General features: G+C 28.9%; 2 protein-coding genes across 2 annotated transcripts; both read right to left on the bottom strand.

The window, feature by feature from the left end:
• Positions 1-1109: 1109 nt before the first annotated feature.
• LOC112687726 (CAD protein) lies at positions 1110-12181 on the bottom strand. Its single transcript, XM_025560607.1, has 27 exons — positions 11609-12181; positions 11402-11540; positions 9129-9408; positions 8715-9034; positions 8480-8659; positions 7811-8417; positions 7528-7749; positions 7262-7465; positions 6979-7197; positions 6357-6909; positions 6120-6295; positions 5864-6063; positions 5169-5797; positions 4952-5109; positions 4776-4886; positions 4482-4724; positions 4176-4424; positions 3939-4103; positions 3700-3861; positions 3455-3626; positions 3267-3382; positions 2667-3012; positions 2282-2607; positions 2087-2228; positions 1960-2030; positions 1675-1853; positions 1110-1597 (listed from the first exon to the last, which is right to left on the bottom strand). Exons 1-27 carry the CDS (start codon positions 11703-11705, stop codon positions 1195-1197), a joined length of 6669 nt encoding a protein of 2222 aa, XP_025416392.1. The 5' UTR covers positions 11706-12181; the 3' UTR covers positions 1110-1194.
• Positions 12182-13243: 1062 nt separating this feature from the next.
• On the bottom strand, positions 13244-16226 carry LOC112687638. Its single transcript, XM_025560469.1, has 4 exons — positions 15859-16226; positions 14344-14852; positions 13984-14250; positions 13244-13484 (listed from the first exon to the last, which is right to left on the bottom strand). Exons 1-4 carry the CDS (start codon positions 16100-16102, stop codon positions 13266-13268), a joined length of 1239 nt encoding a protein of 412 aa, XP_025416254.1. The 5' UTR covers positions 16103-16226; the 3' UTR covers positions 13244-13265.
• Positions 16227-19295: the final 3069 nt, after the last annotated feature.

Here is a 19295-nt window from a genome sequence, read left to right as displayed (position 1 = left end):
CGCATGTTAAGTGTTGCTGTTGGCATATACTATTGTTTATGAATAATAGTACTCATATAAATTATATATCATATAACCAATGATAGTAGTAATATTACAATATAATTTAACAAGTGCTTGGGTTTGGAGAACAATCGACGGACTCGACCACATGCCAAATGACAAGAAAAAAATAAATAGATTTCCATATAATATCGTCGTGCAATTACAGAATATATTAATTAGGTGTTAGAAAAGTCCTTCCGGTTCAGAACAATTATTCATATTAATAAAAGGCGTTCAAGTATCTAGAAAACAAATCGTATCAAATCTCAAATGGTGGCGCGTATTATAAATCCTATTGCCACGGGGCACTGATATCGCGCATATTCGGACCTATTCATTAGGAACCTAACTGATTACTTATTGATTATTAACTTATTGGTGAATTGGATCCACACACGAGTCATACCGAAAATCAATCAAAATCATTAGTTTATTCTGTCTGGTTACGAAAGTAGGACCTGCGTCAGCATTTTTCAACACCATGGATATTTCCACTGATAAAGAAATGATGATAGCATATTACACTATTAACTAAAAATGTTAATTAAAAAAAAAGGTTCATCAAAATCTAAGACCATGGCCATAGGCAGTTGCTATCCTGCTTAATGTTAAATATGACTTTATCAATAAGAGAAATAAGTGTTTAACCATCAAAAATAAAAAACTGATTAAATTTTCAAATGAAAACTTTTTTCAGCCATTTGAGGCAATTTTGTCGAATTTTAGATTTAATCGACATTTGTTTAATCAAAAAAAAAAAAAACTTAATTATATACATAATATAATAATAACAGTTACACTTAAATAGATATTTAAAAAATGAAATAACTTTTTTTTTACTTTTTTACTTAAATTATAACAGTAATAAAATCAATCTAATAAATTGCTATCTCCTATTATTTGTTTCAAATACGTATAGGAATTTTATTTATTCGTCAATAATAATTAGTCATCAGTACAAAAAGTAATTATATAAAATAATTTATACAAAAAATGCAACGCTCAAAATGATGTATATATATGTATATATATATATATATAAAAAAACAATAAAAAATTATCACAAATATACGAGTAGGTCATGGATTTTATAAAATGTCACAAAAACTTTTTTTTTAATTTTGGGTTTACATTATTTTAGGTTAGAAATTAACATTTGCCTAGTACCATAGCTAACAAAGCCATTCTCACATACATACCATACTCTGCCTGTCTAAAGTATGCAGCTCTAGGATCTGAATCAAATTCTGGACTGATTTCAAACACCCTAGGTAATGGATGCATGACAATCATCTTACGTTTGGCTTTGTTCATTAGTTCAGGTGTAACCACAAACAAGCCACATGCTTGTTTATAGCTGTTCTCGTCAGGGAATCGTTCTCTTTGAATACGTGTCATGTACAACACATCTGTTTCGGGTAGTGCTGCTTCTAGAGATGTAAAGTGTTCTTGTGGAACACCTCGAGAAGAAACAAATTGACAAACAGATGAAGGCATACCAAGATTTGGTGGATTTACAAATCGTAGATTGACTTTGTAAAGAGTTAACAACCTAATGGATAGGGATATAATTTAACAAGGGATATAATTTATACAGTTAAATAGATATTAAAAACACAGGAACCATACCTAGCAAGTGAATGTACTGTACGACCGTTCTTTAAATCACCAACTAATGTAATGGTAAGCCCGTTGACCGTACCAATTTCTTCTCTGATTGTAAATATATCCAGCAAAGCCTGAGTAGGGTGTTCTCCTGTTCCATCTCCAGCATTTACAATGGGCTTGCGAGAATGTCTGGCACTCATCTGAACACAACACAATTTATGTTTAAAGTGTAAAAACACTAGTACCATTAATTAAACATAAATTGTATGTTTAATCAATGCTAGTATAAAATATTTTAACACTTACCTTTACAGCACCTGGCTCTGGATGTCGCATAACAACTACATCTACATAACCACTCATTACTTCCACGGTATCTATAAAAATTCTAAGGTTAGTAAAAATTATTATTTTCAGTTGAAATTATCATCACCTTGCAGTGTCTCTCCCTTTTTGACCGAGCTACTGGTTTCATCAACATGCACAACTCGACCACCCAATCTCTGCATAGCGACTGAAAAACTGCAACTCGTTCTAGTGCTGACTTCATAGAATATTAGAGCCATGACCATGCCCTGAAATATATATGTTAACATAATTCACCTAAATTGAAGAATTATACACTCACTTTTAATATATTGTCTAGAGGTCGTCCTTTTATTACGTAAACTCTTAGCGTTTGTGCCAAGTTAAATATTTCATTTAGTTGTTCTTTTGAGAACATATCAACTGACAATATGTGACGGTGTGCTAGACCATGTGTAGAAATGTGCATCAAATTTATAACATCATCGGATACATGGTGACGTTTGTTAGATGTGATTAAAGTATCCTTTGAGTCACTGCCAGAGAGCAAATACGGTTTTTTAAATTCTGTCTTTACACCAGTCACAATTCCATCAATTTCATGCACAACTTTTTCTTTAATCTCAGATAAAACATTGTTAAACAAATCTGAAAAAATTAGTCTGGTTTTTATAATACATTAAGAGATAAATGGTATTTTAGATTACCATGAACATCAGTCTGAATTGTATGGGGAGCTATTAGGTTTAAAGAAGTTTGAGATCCGGTAACAGTATGAACTTTACCAGCAAATAATGGATCACGTAAATCCCGTCCAAATCCTGGTTCAGCAAGAACTTTGCCTTCAATACAAACCACTTGACCTCGTAAAACAACTCTATGTATTGAGCCTTTTACTTGTTTTCCAGCAAATGGCGTCCACTTGGCTTTAGAATATGTTGTTGATGATGGAATTGTCCATTCAGCATCCATATCTACTTCAATATATGTATTTGGCTGAGCAGGAAGTCCAAGAATTCGCATGGGATTTGTATACATTTTTTCAACAATATCCTACAATAAATACATTTGATGTTTTATTTGTTGCTATTAGTGCAACATTAAAATACAATTATGAAATGTATTTATGTTAAATATTATAATTATCAAAAATATGATTTTGAAATATGCATGTAAAACTATAAAATATGGTTCAATGTTGAAACAGCAAGTTAAAATGTATTAAAATTATTTAACAAAAATCTTACAATTAATAATTATTATACTTTTTTTAGTAAAAATTATAAATATTAATAGCATTTACGTACTTCAATGGTTAAACGTTTTTCATTTACTGCATTCAATAATAATGGCAAAACAGTTTCAAGTCCGGGAAAACCAGGTGGTGCTGTATCACTTAGTTTCTCTTCTAACGTATGAGGAGCTAAAAAAATACATTTTAGTTGTAGTAAAATAATGGTATTATCAATTTAATTATTTTAGCAATTATTTTTACCGTGATCAGTAGCTATGCAGTCAATATAAGCCATATTATCCCAAAGTGCTTGTTGATCTTCTTTGGTACATAGTACAGGCCGAACTTGTGATTTGTTGGGACCAAGATGCACTAAGTCTTCATCACACATAAATAAATGATGTGGAGCTACTTCACACGTAACCATTATACCCTAATATTTTTTAATTTATCAACTATATTTTCTTATTATAATTTGTATATTAATATGTATAATAATATAATACCTTTTCCTTAGCAGCTTTAATGAGAGTTATTTCTGATTTACGAGCGACATGACAAATATGAATTGAACGATTGTATAGGGAAGCTAATGTTAATACTGCAGCACAAGTTTGATCTTCTGCATGTATACACAGAGGAGCATGTTTTGGCCAATTCTCAAAATGCTAATATCAATAATTAATAATTAATAATACTATAAGGAAACCAAGAAATTATTAAATATAATGTGTATGTATTTTACTGATATCCATGAGGAAAGATTTTTTAGCTGTAATGTACTAAATGTTTGATTAAGATACATTTTAAGACCAGCAAACTGACCAGCATTTTGTGCAATATCAACACTGTTAGTGTTAGATGCACCAGCATACAAAACATAGTCACATCTAGCTCCATTTTTAGCACACTGTTAATTAAAAAAGAAAAATTACTAGAATTTAACCAATGTTAAATAAATTAAAAATATTATATTATTTACATTTTTAGCTATTTCGTAAGCTTCTTGGTCAACTATAGAAGGTTTAGTATTTGGCATAGCACCAATCAATGTAACACCTCCTGCCAGGGCTGCAGCTGTACAAGACGCAAAATCTTCTTTTTGTGTAGCACCAGGTTCACGTACATGGACATGTATATCAATTAAGCCGGGTAATTTAATTAATTTCTGAGAGGAGATACAGTCAATATGTGTTTTCATTTGTGGATTACATCCTTTTCGAACCATTGCCTAAACAAAACTATATTAAAAGTTGAACAAAATGAGATTTGTCAAATAAAATTATACCTCAATTAAAAGTTTGGCACATTTAACATCAGTAACCAAAGGAACAGCATGTTCAACTGCTAATCTGCGCATTCGATAACCAGGAGTAAGGAATGAAGCAACTCGGCTTGCTCCGCTTACCATCATAGGGGCATTTATGACAAAATCAAAATTTTTATTACTCAAATATTCGGCCAACCCAATTAAGTCACCTCTTGTTGTGTTTATGCCAATATTATCAAACCTCCAATCACAGGGGGTCACCTATAAAATATTTTTGTTATATTGAAGTTTAATATTTGGTAATGAACTTACAGTAATTCCTTTGGTATTGTAGTTATAATAATCAGCTGTTCCACTGCTACCAAATAGCTGATAGCCCATTGCCTGCAATGCTTTGACACTGTCAAGTAATTCTTCTTTATGCTGAATTTAAATTTTATTCTTAAATTATATATACTTAAACATATAATTAGTCTATTTTATTTTACTTTGATCTTTCCAATAGATAGAAATATCTTAGCTCCAGGTTGAGGCAGCTGCATTCCAGAACTGATCATTGCTTTCAAGTATGCTTCATAACGGTTTTCTCCAAAACAAGCTACTTCACCAGTTGACGCCATTTCTACTCCCAACATTACATCAGCTCCTAGGATTGTATTTTTAAATGAAGAGATGATTAAAAGTGATTAATTTAAAATATTTTACCTGCTATTCGAGAAAATGAGAATACAGCTACTTTAACACCAACTCTTCCTTCAACTCCGCCTAAGACATCTATTGGTTCAACTTCTTCTCCAATAATAACACGAGTAGCCATTGCCACAAAATCATGTCCTAGTGTTTTAGAGACAAAAGGAAATGATCTGGATACTCGTACATTACACTCTATTACTTTGAGTTCATTATTCTTAGCAATAAGTTGCATGTTTAAAGGTCCATTAACATTTAATGATGAAGCAATAGAACGACATATAAATTTAATTTTTTCTAGCGTTTCTTCATTTATGTCTTGTGGTGGTGTTACTAATGTTGCATCACCTGAGTGTACACCAGCATTTTCAACATGTTCACTAACAGCCATGCAAAGAATTTCTCCATCTTTAGCTACAGCATCTACATCAATTTCTTTGGCATCTTCAAGGAATTTTGATATGACCACAGGGTGTTCTTTTGATAGATCACTTGCGGATTTTAAATATGCTTCTAAATCACCATCATTGTGAGCTACATTCATAGCTGCACCACTCAAGACATAAGATGGCCGTACTAAACATGGATATCCTACTTCTCGACAAAACTCTATAGCAGATTTTAGGTCTATAAGTTCTTTCCACCTAAAAAAAAAAAAAAAATTTAAGGCAAATTATCATCAAAAATGGTAGCAAAATATAGTTCATTACCTTGGTTGGGATATCTTGATTCTATCTAACATTCTTGAGAATTTAAATCTATTTTCTGCTCCATCTACATCTTCTGGCGAAGTTCCTAAAATACGAGCATTCTGTCTATGCAAATCCATGGCAATGTTATTTGGTAATTGTCCTCCCATACATAAAACTACGCCTTCAGGGTCTTCCAGGTTATAAATATCCATTACAACCTGAACAACAATATATCACATAAATACCCTAACTATTAAGAAAATGAATTTAATACCTCAAAAGAGATTTCTTCAAAGTATAAACGATCACACATATCATAGTCTGTGCTAACTGTTTCTGGATTACAGTTTACCATGATTGTTTTTTTATTAAGTCTTCGCAGTTCTCTAAGACATCCAACGGCACACCAATCAAATTCAACTGAACTCCCAATACGATACACGCCCGAACCTAAAAATAATGACAAATAATTATTGAAGTTTACTTGGTCATTTAATTAAAATCATCTTACCAATAACCATAATGAAGTTTGAAGGAAAGTTTAAGTCACTGCTAATGGCATTATAAGTCAAATACAAATAATTTGTTTCTGCAGGATATTCAGCTGAAACAGTATCTATTTGTTTCACAAAAGGAGTAATTCCTTGTTCTTCACGTCGTTTGCGAATAACTAATTCAGTACTTTGGACAAAAGATGCAATTTGTTTGTCAGAAAAACCTAAACGTTTCGCCTTCAACAAATCGGCATAAGGGACTGATGGATAATTGTACGATTCTAATTTAGTTTGATGTTGTATAATATTTTGCATTTTAGATAAAAACCAACGATCTATTTTTGTTAGTTCATAAAGTCTATCTATTGAATAATTCTGTCTTAAAGCAGCTGCTAAAACAAATATTCGTTTATCAGTAGGTTGTTCTAATTCATTATCATTAACAGCTTTCAACAACGGATCAAAGCCATTAAAGTTTTCATCCACCATGCGAAACGCTTTTTGGAATGCTTCTTCGAAATGCCTTCCAACTGACATCACTTCTCCAACACTTTTCATGGAACTACCAATCTTTTGAAAACAAAAAATAAAAATTTTAAATTGACTAAATCTTTATTTTACAAATAAATAATTAAGTACCTTTGTACTAGCGCGGAAAAATTTACTAAGATCCCAACGTGGCATTTTTACGACACAATAATCCAAACTAGGTTCAAAACACGCAGTAGTACTTGATGTAACAGAATTAATTATATCAGGTAAAGCAATACCAAGTGAAAGTTTGGCTGCTACATAAGCCAATGGGTATCCAGTAGCTTTACTAGCTAAAGCTGAACTCCGGGAAAGCCGTGCATTCACCTAAAAGTTGATAAATTAAAATTATAAGTAAATAAATAATATTAAATAATACAAAATTATTTACTTCAATAATGTAAAATTCATCCGATGATGTACTCAATGCGTATTGTATATTACATTCACCAACAACTCCAAGATGACGTACAACTTTAATTGCTGTTGTTCTTAATCTATTATACTCAGCATTTGATAGGGTTTGACTTGGAGCTACAACAATTGATTCACCTGTATGAATTCCCAATGGATCAACATTCTCCATATTACAAACCTAAAATAAAAAAATGGTTTTACTATTTAGCACATTCAAATATTTACAGACTAAATACTTACTGTAATACAATTGTCATATGCATCACGTACTACTTCATACTCAACTTCTTTCCATCCTTTTAATGATTTATCCAAAATCATTTGATTACTATGGTTAAAACATTGTTTGGCTAATGTTTGGAGTTCTGATTCATTATTTGCAAAACCTGAACCCAGACCACCTAAACTGAAGGCACTTCTCACAAGCAGTGGATATCCCAAAATTTCAACTGCTTTTAAAGCCTGAAAATAATAATATTGAGTTAAATAATTTTAGAGATGAAATTGTACAGCATATTATTACTTCAACATAAGATGTAACAACAGCACTAGGAGCAACACGCTCCCCTATTTCTACAACTTTATCAGAGAACTGTTTGCGATCCTCCGTAGCTATAATTGTTTGGATTGGTGTTCCTAATACTTTTACATTATATTTTTCTAAAATTCCAGATTTCTTTAATTCTATTCCACAGTTGAGAGCAGTCTGTCCACCAAATGTAAGCAATATACCATCTGGCCGTTCAGATTGAATTACTTGAGTAACAAAATCAAGTTCCAAAGGTAAAAAATATACTTTATTTGCTAATCCAAGAGATGTTTGTACTGTTGCTATGTTTGGGTTAATTAAAATGGTAACAATATTTTCTTCACGCAAAGCCTTTATTGCTTGAGATCCAGAATAATCAAATTCACCAGCTTGACCAATAGATAATCCACCAGAACCAAGGATTAAAACTTTTTGAACATCTATTATTGTTTTATGAATCTCTGGATTTAAATAATGTTGAAGAACATCCATTAATTGATAACTATTATTATTTCTAGTTCTAGTAACACATTCCAAGAACACATCAAATAGACATTCTAAATCTTCAGGACCAGGACATCCTTCTGGATGAAATTGAACACTATGAAACCAATTAATTATGAATTATATTTTACTATTAATATACATTATAATTAATTTTACCTGAAATATGGTAATGTATTATGCATAATTCCTTCATTTGATTTATCATTAATGTTTGTAAATAATGCGGTCCAATCTGAAACATTAGGATCTACAGCGAATCCATGGTTTTGTGAGGTCATATAACATTTTCCAGTCTCTCCAAATTCACAAGGCTGATTTTGACCTCTGTTTCCAAATCTAGAAAGATAATAATATAATAATAATACATAACTCATTACAAGATATAACTCACTTCATTTTATAAGTCTTACAACCAGCTGCTGTTGCAAGTAATTGATGGCCAAGACAAATTCCAAATATTGGTTTTATAGTATCTGTATTTTTTAATACTTTCTGTATATTTAAAATGGTTTCTTTATTCATATCAGGATTTCCTGGACCATTACTTAGAAATAGACCATCATAGTTAGCAATATCATCTAATGGAGAATTCCATGGTACAATATCAACTCGAGCACCACGTTTAAGAAAACATCTAATTTGATTATATTTTAAACCACAATCAACAAATCTAATTCTGGGAAAACCTTGCTCATTGTATGTTTTTGGCATCTAAACATTAAAAATGTAATATATTGGTTACACACATGAATATTGTAATTTTGAAAATAATAATAAGAAAATAAAAATAACTAAATTTACTAACTGAAATTGAAACATCTTTGATTAAATTAATTTTATTTGGGTCGACTACATTTTTAAAACTTTTATCAATATTTTCAGTAAGGGTAACAATTTTTCCAAGAAGTGTTCCTTTTTCTCTAATATGTTTAGTTAATGTACGTGTATCTACACCACAAATAGCTGGAATGCCACATTCAGTTAACCATTCATCTAATAATTTTTGACTACGCCAATGACTTGGACGATCACAAACTTCATCTACAATTAAAGCAGATACCCAAATACGATTAGACTCAAACCACCTAAAAATAAAATCAGTTTAAGGTATTAGTATATGATTAATATTTTAGCTATATAAAATATGCTATACATTTGATATAAAAATATTATTTAGATAATACCAACTATAACTTAAGTAACAATACAATTTAGAAGAAAGATAAATTTTAAATTGTATTTTATTCTGTTAATTAGTATTTCATAGCATAAAAATAGAATAATCAATAACTTTTTTTTAAATAAACCTGCCACTAGTAGTGCCATCACTGGATGACTCTTCCTTCACATTTTCATAACTATATTATATTAGCACATATTTTTATTATACTCAAGGGTACAAGATATACAGATTGTATATATCTTGTAAAAAAATAAAATAAAATAAACTTAAAGAGGAAAATATGTATTTTAGGCCATAAAGTTGATAGTAAGTATAATTGTAATAAATTAGTATTAAAACTAAATTTATTTTCTACTATTTAATAAGGGAACTAGTTCACAAATAAGACCATAAAAAAAATATATCATAATAGTTTTTTTATCAAATACAATTTAAAAATCAACAACTAAAATTCATTAAATAATAATAACATCGCAAAAAAGTAAATTAATTTATTCTATTTTGTATTTATAAAAAGTTTAAGCCATTAGTAAATAAAAATAATTAATGCAAATTGATAAAAATTTGAAATATTTTTTTTATTCAAATTATAAAATTAATAAATAGAATGATTATAGAAAATAACATTCAGAACTAAAATAAAAACTCTTAATATTTTAAGTTTTCTGTTGAAGTTAATAATTTGAAAATTAAATTAATAGTCAATTGAAAATAAAATACATGATGTATATTCATTAGGTATTTTCTATTTAAATTAGTCTAAAACTAACTTAAAAAATCATTAAGCAATAAAAACTAGAATTTGTATTGTATATATTGTCAATGGTGTACAACCTGGTTATTATTTTCTACAGGGGTTAACATAAAGAATTACCACCAACCAATTTTTTACACTGGTCCAATGGGTGATCTACAACTGATAATCTTAATGTGCGACCTACAGCCATTGTGCGTAATCTTAACTGGCTATTGGCTATGCATGTAAAGTAAATACAACTATGGTCGTCTTCGGTGTGGTGATATTAGACCAATTGAGGAAAATGAAAATTATAGTGATGATACCAAAGATTATGGAACACGTGTATTTGGCCCGTGGGTTTTTGGACTTGGTTGCAAAAAAAAAAATGATCTTTATGATTGCGTATGAAAATGAGTGCTACGTTGCTAACATGTACACAATAAAAATATTGTTATTATACTATAGTTGTTGATGCATATATTTTACCAACATTATATTTGTAAACTAGATTTTTGTCACTTATTGCATAAAAAGTAATACCTTAATACTTCAAATCTATAATTCACAAAATAAAAATGATCATAATAAATTAAAAACAATTTATAGAATACAATAAAAATATATATTATTAGTTATAAATTAAACTTTGATATCAAAAACCAGTTCTTGATAAAAAATATTTAATACATCATCATCAATTTTAAATTGGTCATATAGTTTTATCCTATATAATAATTAAAATTTAATATAATTTTATAGTATTTTATAAATTATTGAAATGTATTGGCAAGGGTATAATAGTCACAGTAACATCTATGAAACTATCAAATATAAGCAATAATCTCCTAAAATAAGCTATTTTATACTTTTATACAGTTGTGAACAACAGCAAAGTTGTGCTAAGTTTGGATAGATAGAAAGTACACAATTGTAACATACCCATTTTGTAAATATATTGTTTACTATTTGAATTGTTTTACATTAGCCTGTACTTTTAAAAATAAATGAAAACTTAACCATAATGGCAACACTGTGAATATTTGTAAAAAAAAAAGTTATATCTCAACTGGCAGACGGGCATTACTAAATGAATGTGTATCTAAAATGTAGTCAAGATCATTTTGAGGCAATCAACAATTATATCAAGCATACTCACCGTTTAATCCCATAATCATCTGTTTCATAGCTAGGAACTCCATAGTTGCCTACCAGCGGATATGTTAACACCAACAGTTGTTTATAGTACGAAGGATCAGTCAGTGACTCGGGATATCCAACGATTCCAGTTTGAAATACTAAATAAGTATAGGTACATTAGTGGTGGGCCCACACAAAGTAAATAACACTTCAAATAACAACATACCGACTTCACCATCAACAGGTAGCACATTGGAGCCAAAATTATAACCAGCAAATTCGGTACCGTCTTCTAGAACGAGTACGCAGGGTTTGCAGGACATCGTATGCTTTTTAAAAGACTAAAAACGTGTGAAAATTACTTTCAAAAAAGTTGAAATAAAAGAAATCGTCAAGCGCGGTGTGAAATTGCTCTGTTGGAATTCCGGGAGTAGATATAATTATTTTTTTCCTGTGTTTTTTCTCGAGCGTGCGTTTATCAAATTTCGGCTCACAAAACAATAAAAACACGTGAGTTCGAATAACGGTACTTTGTTCATAACCTTATTGTTAACGATTCATACTTACCGAGGTTAACTATCAAAGACTATGTAGATCGTAATCGTAGTACTATTTATAATAGTAGTAGTAGTAGTACTATTTATAATAATAGTAGTACAATGTTGCGGGTAAAGTATTGGAAAATCGAAACCAAAAATAGTGCACCACCGGACGACGAGCTCGGATTCGAAACGAAGAATACCGAACGTTACAAAATGAGGGGTATCTTAGGCTATAACACTTCAAACAAAAACATGAGACGCATTTGTATATATTTATAATAAAAAAAAAAACATGTTACCCGAACGTTGATCGTGAACTGAGAAATATACAACACCTACTTAGTACTGATGCCCGGAGTATTTAATGTGCCGTAATTAAAAACACTACATTACAGCCCATGGTTAAGATTATGCACATTGATATGATTAAAATATTTTAAAGTCAATTAATTTAATTATATTTAATAATACCTAGAATAATTGCCTGAAATACCCATCATGCTATCGTCTATCGACGAAGTCACATATCAATGTCAATAACTTCATGTTGCAACTAAATAGTCGCAAACGTGTTTAGTCTTTGGAGGCGGCCAGTCTTAAAAATAGTCGTAATGTATTTCATGGTCTAATAGTGGTAAAATTAATAAGTAAATATTTTTTTGTTATACAATCATGTTGATTTATTTGCATTTTAGGTTGTAAATTAGTATTAACTCTATAAAAAAAAAAAAAATATATTTCCATAACGGTTAGAAATCCAATTTTCTATTATTATAAATACAATATGCAAGTATTTATTTATTTTTTTTAATGAACTAAGATATAATATTGTTTTCTAAACTTTTTGGATTAACATATTAAATATATAAAATTCATGAACATTGAACTTGTTTAAAACTGTATTTAAGGGCCAAATAATTTATTCAACACACCTTTCTATTTTTTTTTTTCGCGGAAGGCATTGTACACTCTAAGTCTTGACTCAACATTTATAAATTATTATAAATTTAATATAAATATACAGGCATAGAAATATTTGGTTACTAAGACCTATTTGTTATTTAAATTTTATTTCTTATAAATATTTATCACCAGAGCAATTTTATTTTCAAAGGAATTTTAATTAGTCAAATACAATTAAGGATGATGGAACAAAATATTTTAGATTAAAAAATTAAACAATAAAATATTATACAAGTATCTATTTAACTAAATATAGAAATAATTATTTTATAGGTAAATATAAACTAAAATCATATTTAAGTTATAGAAAAAAAAAACATTATTAACACAAGTTTTAACAAATAAATATTTAATTAAAAACATTGATGGAATGTAAATTTATTCAGCAACATTGACAGTAATGGTTTTGCCTTTAGGATCGTCAAATGTATCCATGGTTTTGATATCCATTATCATAGTGATACCCCATGTAACAATAAATAGCAGAAGGAAAGTGACAAATAAACCAGCCAATATGGGCGGAGTAAAAAAAGAATCTCGTTCTTGAGGATCACTGAATTTTGCATTTTCTGATGACTTAGTCAACCATGGCTGAACCTAGGTAAAAATAATTTATTTTTAATGTTGATTTAAAATAACTTAAATTTTAAAGTAATTAAAAGTGCATTAATCATTGTTAATTATATTTATTATGAGAAAATAATTAGTTTAAAACTAAATAATTGTAGTGTAAAAATCCCAAATATAAAATTTGTTCTTCACAATATTTATGGTTTATTTATAATAAGTAGCAAAAGTATTTTATAGTATAAAAAAAATTACTGAGCTGATATTTTTTTAATACGCTTCTAAATATTGTACTTAAAATTATACCTGGATAATTATCAAGACTTTAAATTTAAATTAATTTTAGCTATTGATATATAATATTTTATATCATCTAAAAGGATAACTTAAACACAGTTGCCTAAAAGACACTTTAATAATTACTATCAGTATTACATGTAAATGCAGAAAAAATTAGTATTAAAATAAAATGTATACTAAATAATTTTAAAATTATACTAAGAAATATTAATTAAAATAAATTACTAACCTGAAATTTATCATTAAATTTCAATACAATGGTTTCATTAGAGAAGATTACTGGACCTTCTGAGAAGTAAGACAATCCTTTTTGAGCACCAATTGGCTGTTTAGGTGTAAGTAGAACATTAGAGCTACCATTATCAAACTCAATTGATTTCAAATCCCAATTAAATGTTTTTCTTTCAAAACGAAAACGTAATGTCACTTTTGATTCATTGGCTAAAAAGGTAGTTCCAACTTTAAGTAATGAATCACGTGAATCATCAATAAATACCTATATAAAAAAAAAAAAAAAAAAACATTACTTATATATGTTTTGATATATATATATATATATATATATATATATAACCATAAATATTTATACTTCAGCATTAGATCCTTTTAGTTGTGTATCAGGACCATTGTTAATCGATAAAGTTGGATAGCTAGCTGAATATATTAGTGATTTTCCTTTAGGATCTATAATTTTCAATGGTTCAGATGTACTATCAGCTGCCATTAGGTGTCTGGTTACAAAATGAAGTGCATCTGATTCTTCAGTTTTTTTAATCCATGGGTTCAGTTTACCAGAAAACACTAATACTACATTAGTATACTGTTTACAAAGGTGATTAAACATTTTTGAAATATTATCATTATTCTTCAATAAAGTTGATTGTCTATCGTTATTATTATTATGATTATTTTCATTAAGATCTGCCAAAGCTATAATTTTTCCAGAACCATTTACATATGTATCATCATTATAATCTTTGATAGAGAAACCATTTTTAGATAACATTTCAACAGCTTTTTCAGGTTGATCAACTGATGGGAAAAAACGCTTTTCTTCAGTATTTTCAAATAATTTAAATAAACTATGACCATGATCATCTACAAAATAAAACAAATTAAAAATTAAGTTTTAATATTAGTAATAAGAAAATTATTATATGAGCCTTTAATTGAGTTCAATATTTTAACTTTTAAAATATATAAAAAAAATAGTTGTATTTAAATATAATAAAATAATAATACTTCTAATACTTCTAATATGAACAAGGCAACATTTTTAATAAAGAACAGATTGCTGTAATTTTGAGTTTATAATGGAAGAAACTACAAACAACTTATTTTAATTACAAATCACCAGTAGAAAGAATTTTATGTATAACTATTTAAATTTGAAAGAATCAAACATTTTTTTTTTCAAAAAAAATTTTGAAAAAAATGAAAGTGTTTATGAATAAAAGTAAAATTTATAGTTATAATTAATTGAATTTCCTTACATACTTAATACTTTAAATCATCTAATAAAATAATATATTGGAATTATGTAAAAATGTATACCTTAAAAGGAACATAAACATAAATCATGTTAGAATTACAAAATGCATATAAATAATCCCTTTTGCCAATATAAAATATTATATGAAGTAAACAGGTTTCAGATTAACTCTTTTAGAAAGAATATGAATAACTAGGTAGTTATATACAATAAATTCTGACATGTATGTCACGCTCTGTACAAATTCAATTTGTACAAAAAGTTACATTTATAATTTTCAGTAATTATTAGGACTTAAAAATTAAAATTAATCTAAATTAACTATCTAGCTGTAACACTGTAATCAAAATACAAAAATTAGGAACATTAAAATCCTATCAAACAAATGCATATTTACTGTTAAATTACTACACGAAAAATATTCATGTTTATTAATTAGTTCTACTAGATATATCTATAGGTAATAAAAATAACAGATAGGAAATTAAAATACAAAAACAAATAATTTTTATAGAGAATTAAATATATTTTCAATGAAGTCTCCCAACCTAACATAATTAAATAAGATAGGTTGTTATAAATCACAATTATTATATACATTCAAAATATTACCTTTTACTGTGAAGTCTTCAAAGCTTAGTTCATTTTGCAAAACCATTACTACTTTAGTGTCCTCATCCCAAAGTGATACAAGCAAATCTTTAAACCCAAAAACATCCATAGAGTGTTGGTACTTGGGTAAGGCAGTTAATGGTGTTTTTCCACAGGAAATAGCGATTGTTGGAACTTCATCGCTGAAAGACGACGAGAAAGCGGACAACAAACACCCGAGTATAACAGTCAGATACTTGGCCATTTTAACGAAGATTTTATATAATCATTCACAAAAAACCACGCATTCTTATTAAGTATAATTCAAAAAATTAATAAATGGAGAGCTATAATTAAGATTACCCAGTGTTATAATCTGTACTTGAAACTCACCTGATAAGAGAAAAAATCGATAAAGGGAAACGCCCGGAACCTAACAGTTTATCCACATCATCGTTTTCAATGATAATAACCTCCTTGGAATATACCGTTTCGAAAATACGGCGCTAAGAAAAACAATAAGTGTACATATTGCAATTGTTTTTGAAACCAATAAATATTCAGGTACGACCAGACAATTTTATAATGAAGTTGGAATTTGAGACTGATGTATTCTTATGAACTATGAATGCTTGAAAACATGCATTGTCATACAATTCTCGAGTATCTGTGATCACCAGGGTTGGGATTTTATAGCATATGCATATTCCTTATGAGATGCTTAAAAAATAACAGAGTAAACTAAAAATGTGTTTCATGATACAGAGAACTCAAATAAAAAATTTTATTTTGCTTTTTTCGCATATTTAGCATTTTTTTAGTTTTTAGTGCTTTTTTTGTATTTTTTGAGCCTCTTTTGAATTTTACCTGTGTTTTAATCAAAATCGGGCATGTTTCATGAAATTGTATAGGTAAACGTGTTTTTTGATTTTTGTCGATCGAATTTTCAAGATTCAAAATTTTAAATTAAATTTTAATTTAAATTATAAATGTATAGATTAAGTAAATAGGTCGATCACGGTGATGCAACGCTGTACAATTACAGCGGAAGTATATAGGTAGGTATAATATAATATTGATAATATTATGACTAAAACAAATAACTTAACGATAATTTCGTTTTAGTTATTTGGTTCTAATTTTTGTTATCTGCTGATTTTGTTGGGCTTTTTCTGTCGATTTTTACTAAATCTACTAATAGTCGATTATCAACGAACGAGTGTAGAATTCGTTTTATGCAGTCCACATTGGAGATGGAAAGTTTAGTTCACTTCTGTGAATAGTTTATAAGTTCATTCAAATGAACTATCCTTAAGTTCACCTAGTTCACTAATTTCATTGATCATACTGATATTGTTTGGCAATGAACTATTCGTTTTATCACTATTAGTACAGCAGTACACAATTCAGTAGTAATTCACACTACTTATGGGCATTTAGGTATTTGTTATCTAACTGTAAACAGCTGTTTAAAATACCGAATTTCGAACAACGAACCACAGAGAATTTTTAAAGAAGTTCACGAACTATTTCAATTCTACAATGCTACCAAGTTTTTTCGAACTGTGAACTGTTAAGTTACAGGTACTGAAACAGTTCAGAATAGTTCATCAAAGTGAATAGTTCAAATGAACTATTCGTTCATGAACTTAACATCTTTAGTTAGTGTTGCCAGATTTGAGTTAATTACCCTATATTTAGATATTTAGGATTTTTTTTTTTTTTGTTAGAGTAATTTTTAGGGAGCTAAAATTATCAGGGTGCGATATTTTAATCATAGTGCAAAATTAAAATTAATTTATACAAAATATATATCATATAAAAAAGAAAAATAAATGATATAAATCTACAACTGTCAATAATTGCAATGTGATAATCTGATAACTGATAAGCAAAAATTATAATCTGGGAAGTCCCCATAGATCTCTTATTAGACTAATGGGTACATCGTGCTAGTAAGTAATTGTAATATTAGTAGTAATTACAATTATACTTTTAATTTTAAGAAATGTCACGAAAGTATACACAAAAATTAGCTATAATGAATTAAATAAAAAATAATTTTCAAGAAAAAAAAATGTTGGGGGGTGATATCGAAATTTAGGGGTAACAGATCCCCTCCCCATAGGTCTTTTTAAAATTGTATAAAATAGTGTTCTTAGTGTAAGGAAATTATAAGGAAACAAAAAAAATATTGCAGGATATATTATAAATTATTATTTTGACACATTTTTATATATAGATTTTATTATTCATTATTGAAATGTGCAGATACTTAGGTTTAGAAATTTTACTTCCATAATAATTTTTTTGCAACTGATCCCCCCCCACCATACAAAAGATATGTATAGGCCACAGGTGTTATTAATAGGTTTTCGCAAATTAGTCGTGTTTACTTCTTCGTGTTGTCGTGATCCGAGCGCGCGATATTTTCATTCGATTTTATTTATTTATTTAAAATGCCGAAGATTAGTGCAACTACATCTAGTAGACTAAATAAATTTACTGTCGAATACAAAGATATTTTTTCTACACATGGTTTAGTTTTTTTTTTGCAAATTTTTTATTTTATAGGGTATATTCCTACAAAATAATAGCATAAATGCATATTTTTGAGGTTTTTAGAGCATATAAATCCGGACTTTAATTAACAGCAATTTTCACAAAATAGCAATAGCAGAAAAAAAAGTTTACCCTCATTATGTTGAACCCAGATTACAGAATACCAATGAAAATGGACAGGGACTGTGATCGGAAAAGGAACAGGTTATCGAATGAGGAAATGCCATTGTTGGTGCGTGGACCAATGGGATTGCGTGGTAAAACAGGTGTCTCGTTTCGATTGGTCGCCGGTTGTTTGAACGATTTGTTGAATTTTACGGATAGAAGAGGGCGGGACGGATACGGGAAATCGATTACGCCCATAAGTTAATTTTTTTAGTTTTCAATAGCAACTCTTATTTTCAATTGTGATATTGTATGTTCAACGATAACGGCAATACGAAATATTTCAAATACATGACCTTGTATGTAATTCGGGTTTTTTGTAACACATTAAGGACATAAAATTACATTTATCTTTGATAAATCTTAATTTTTTTGTTTTTTTTTTTATTAAAATAGAAAATTTATAATCTGTAACATATGTACAATAAGCAAATGTGATATAAAATGTGACAAAAATTACAGATTCATATGAGGAGGGAGGCTGTCCAGTGATAGAACCCTCGTGCGTCGCTGGGGTCAGGGATTTAGTAAATCCCTGCACCAACGCCTTTTTAATCGATGGGTGGGATTATTCGGTGGGTTTGCTCCACCTTGATTAGCTATGAGGAGGTTGGGGTGGGATTTTTTATAATGTTTAGATGCAACTGTGGTAACGGATTCAATTTTTAGGTCATTGAGGAGTGAGTTGTTGGAAACATAACAGGGAGCAGAAGTTAGTAAACGGAGAGTAA

This window comes from Sipha flava, unplaced genomic scaffold, assembly GCF_003268045.1.
Source record: "Sipha flava isolate LNK unplaced genomic scaffold, YSA_version1 35a_pilon_pilon, whole genome shotgun sequence".
Classification (NCBI taxonomy): Eukaryota; Metazoa; Arthropoda; class Insecta; order Hemiptera; family Aphididae; genus Sipha; species Sipha flava.
Note: the sequence above shows the minus strand (reverse complement) of the source record. Positions and strands in the feature narration are given on the sequence as shown.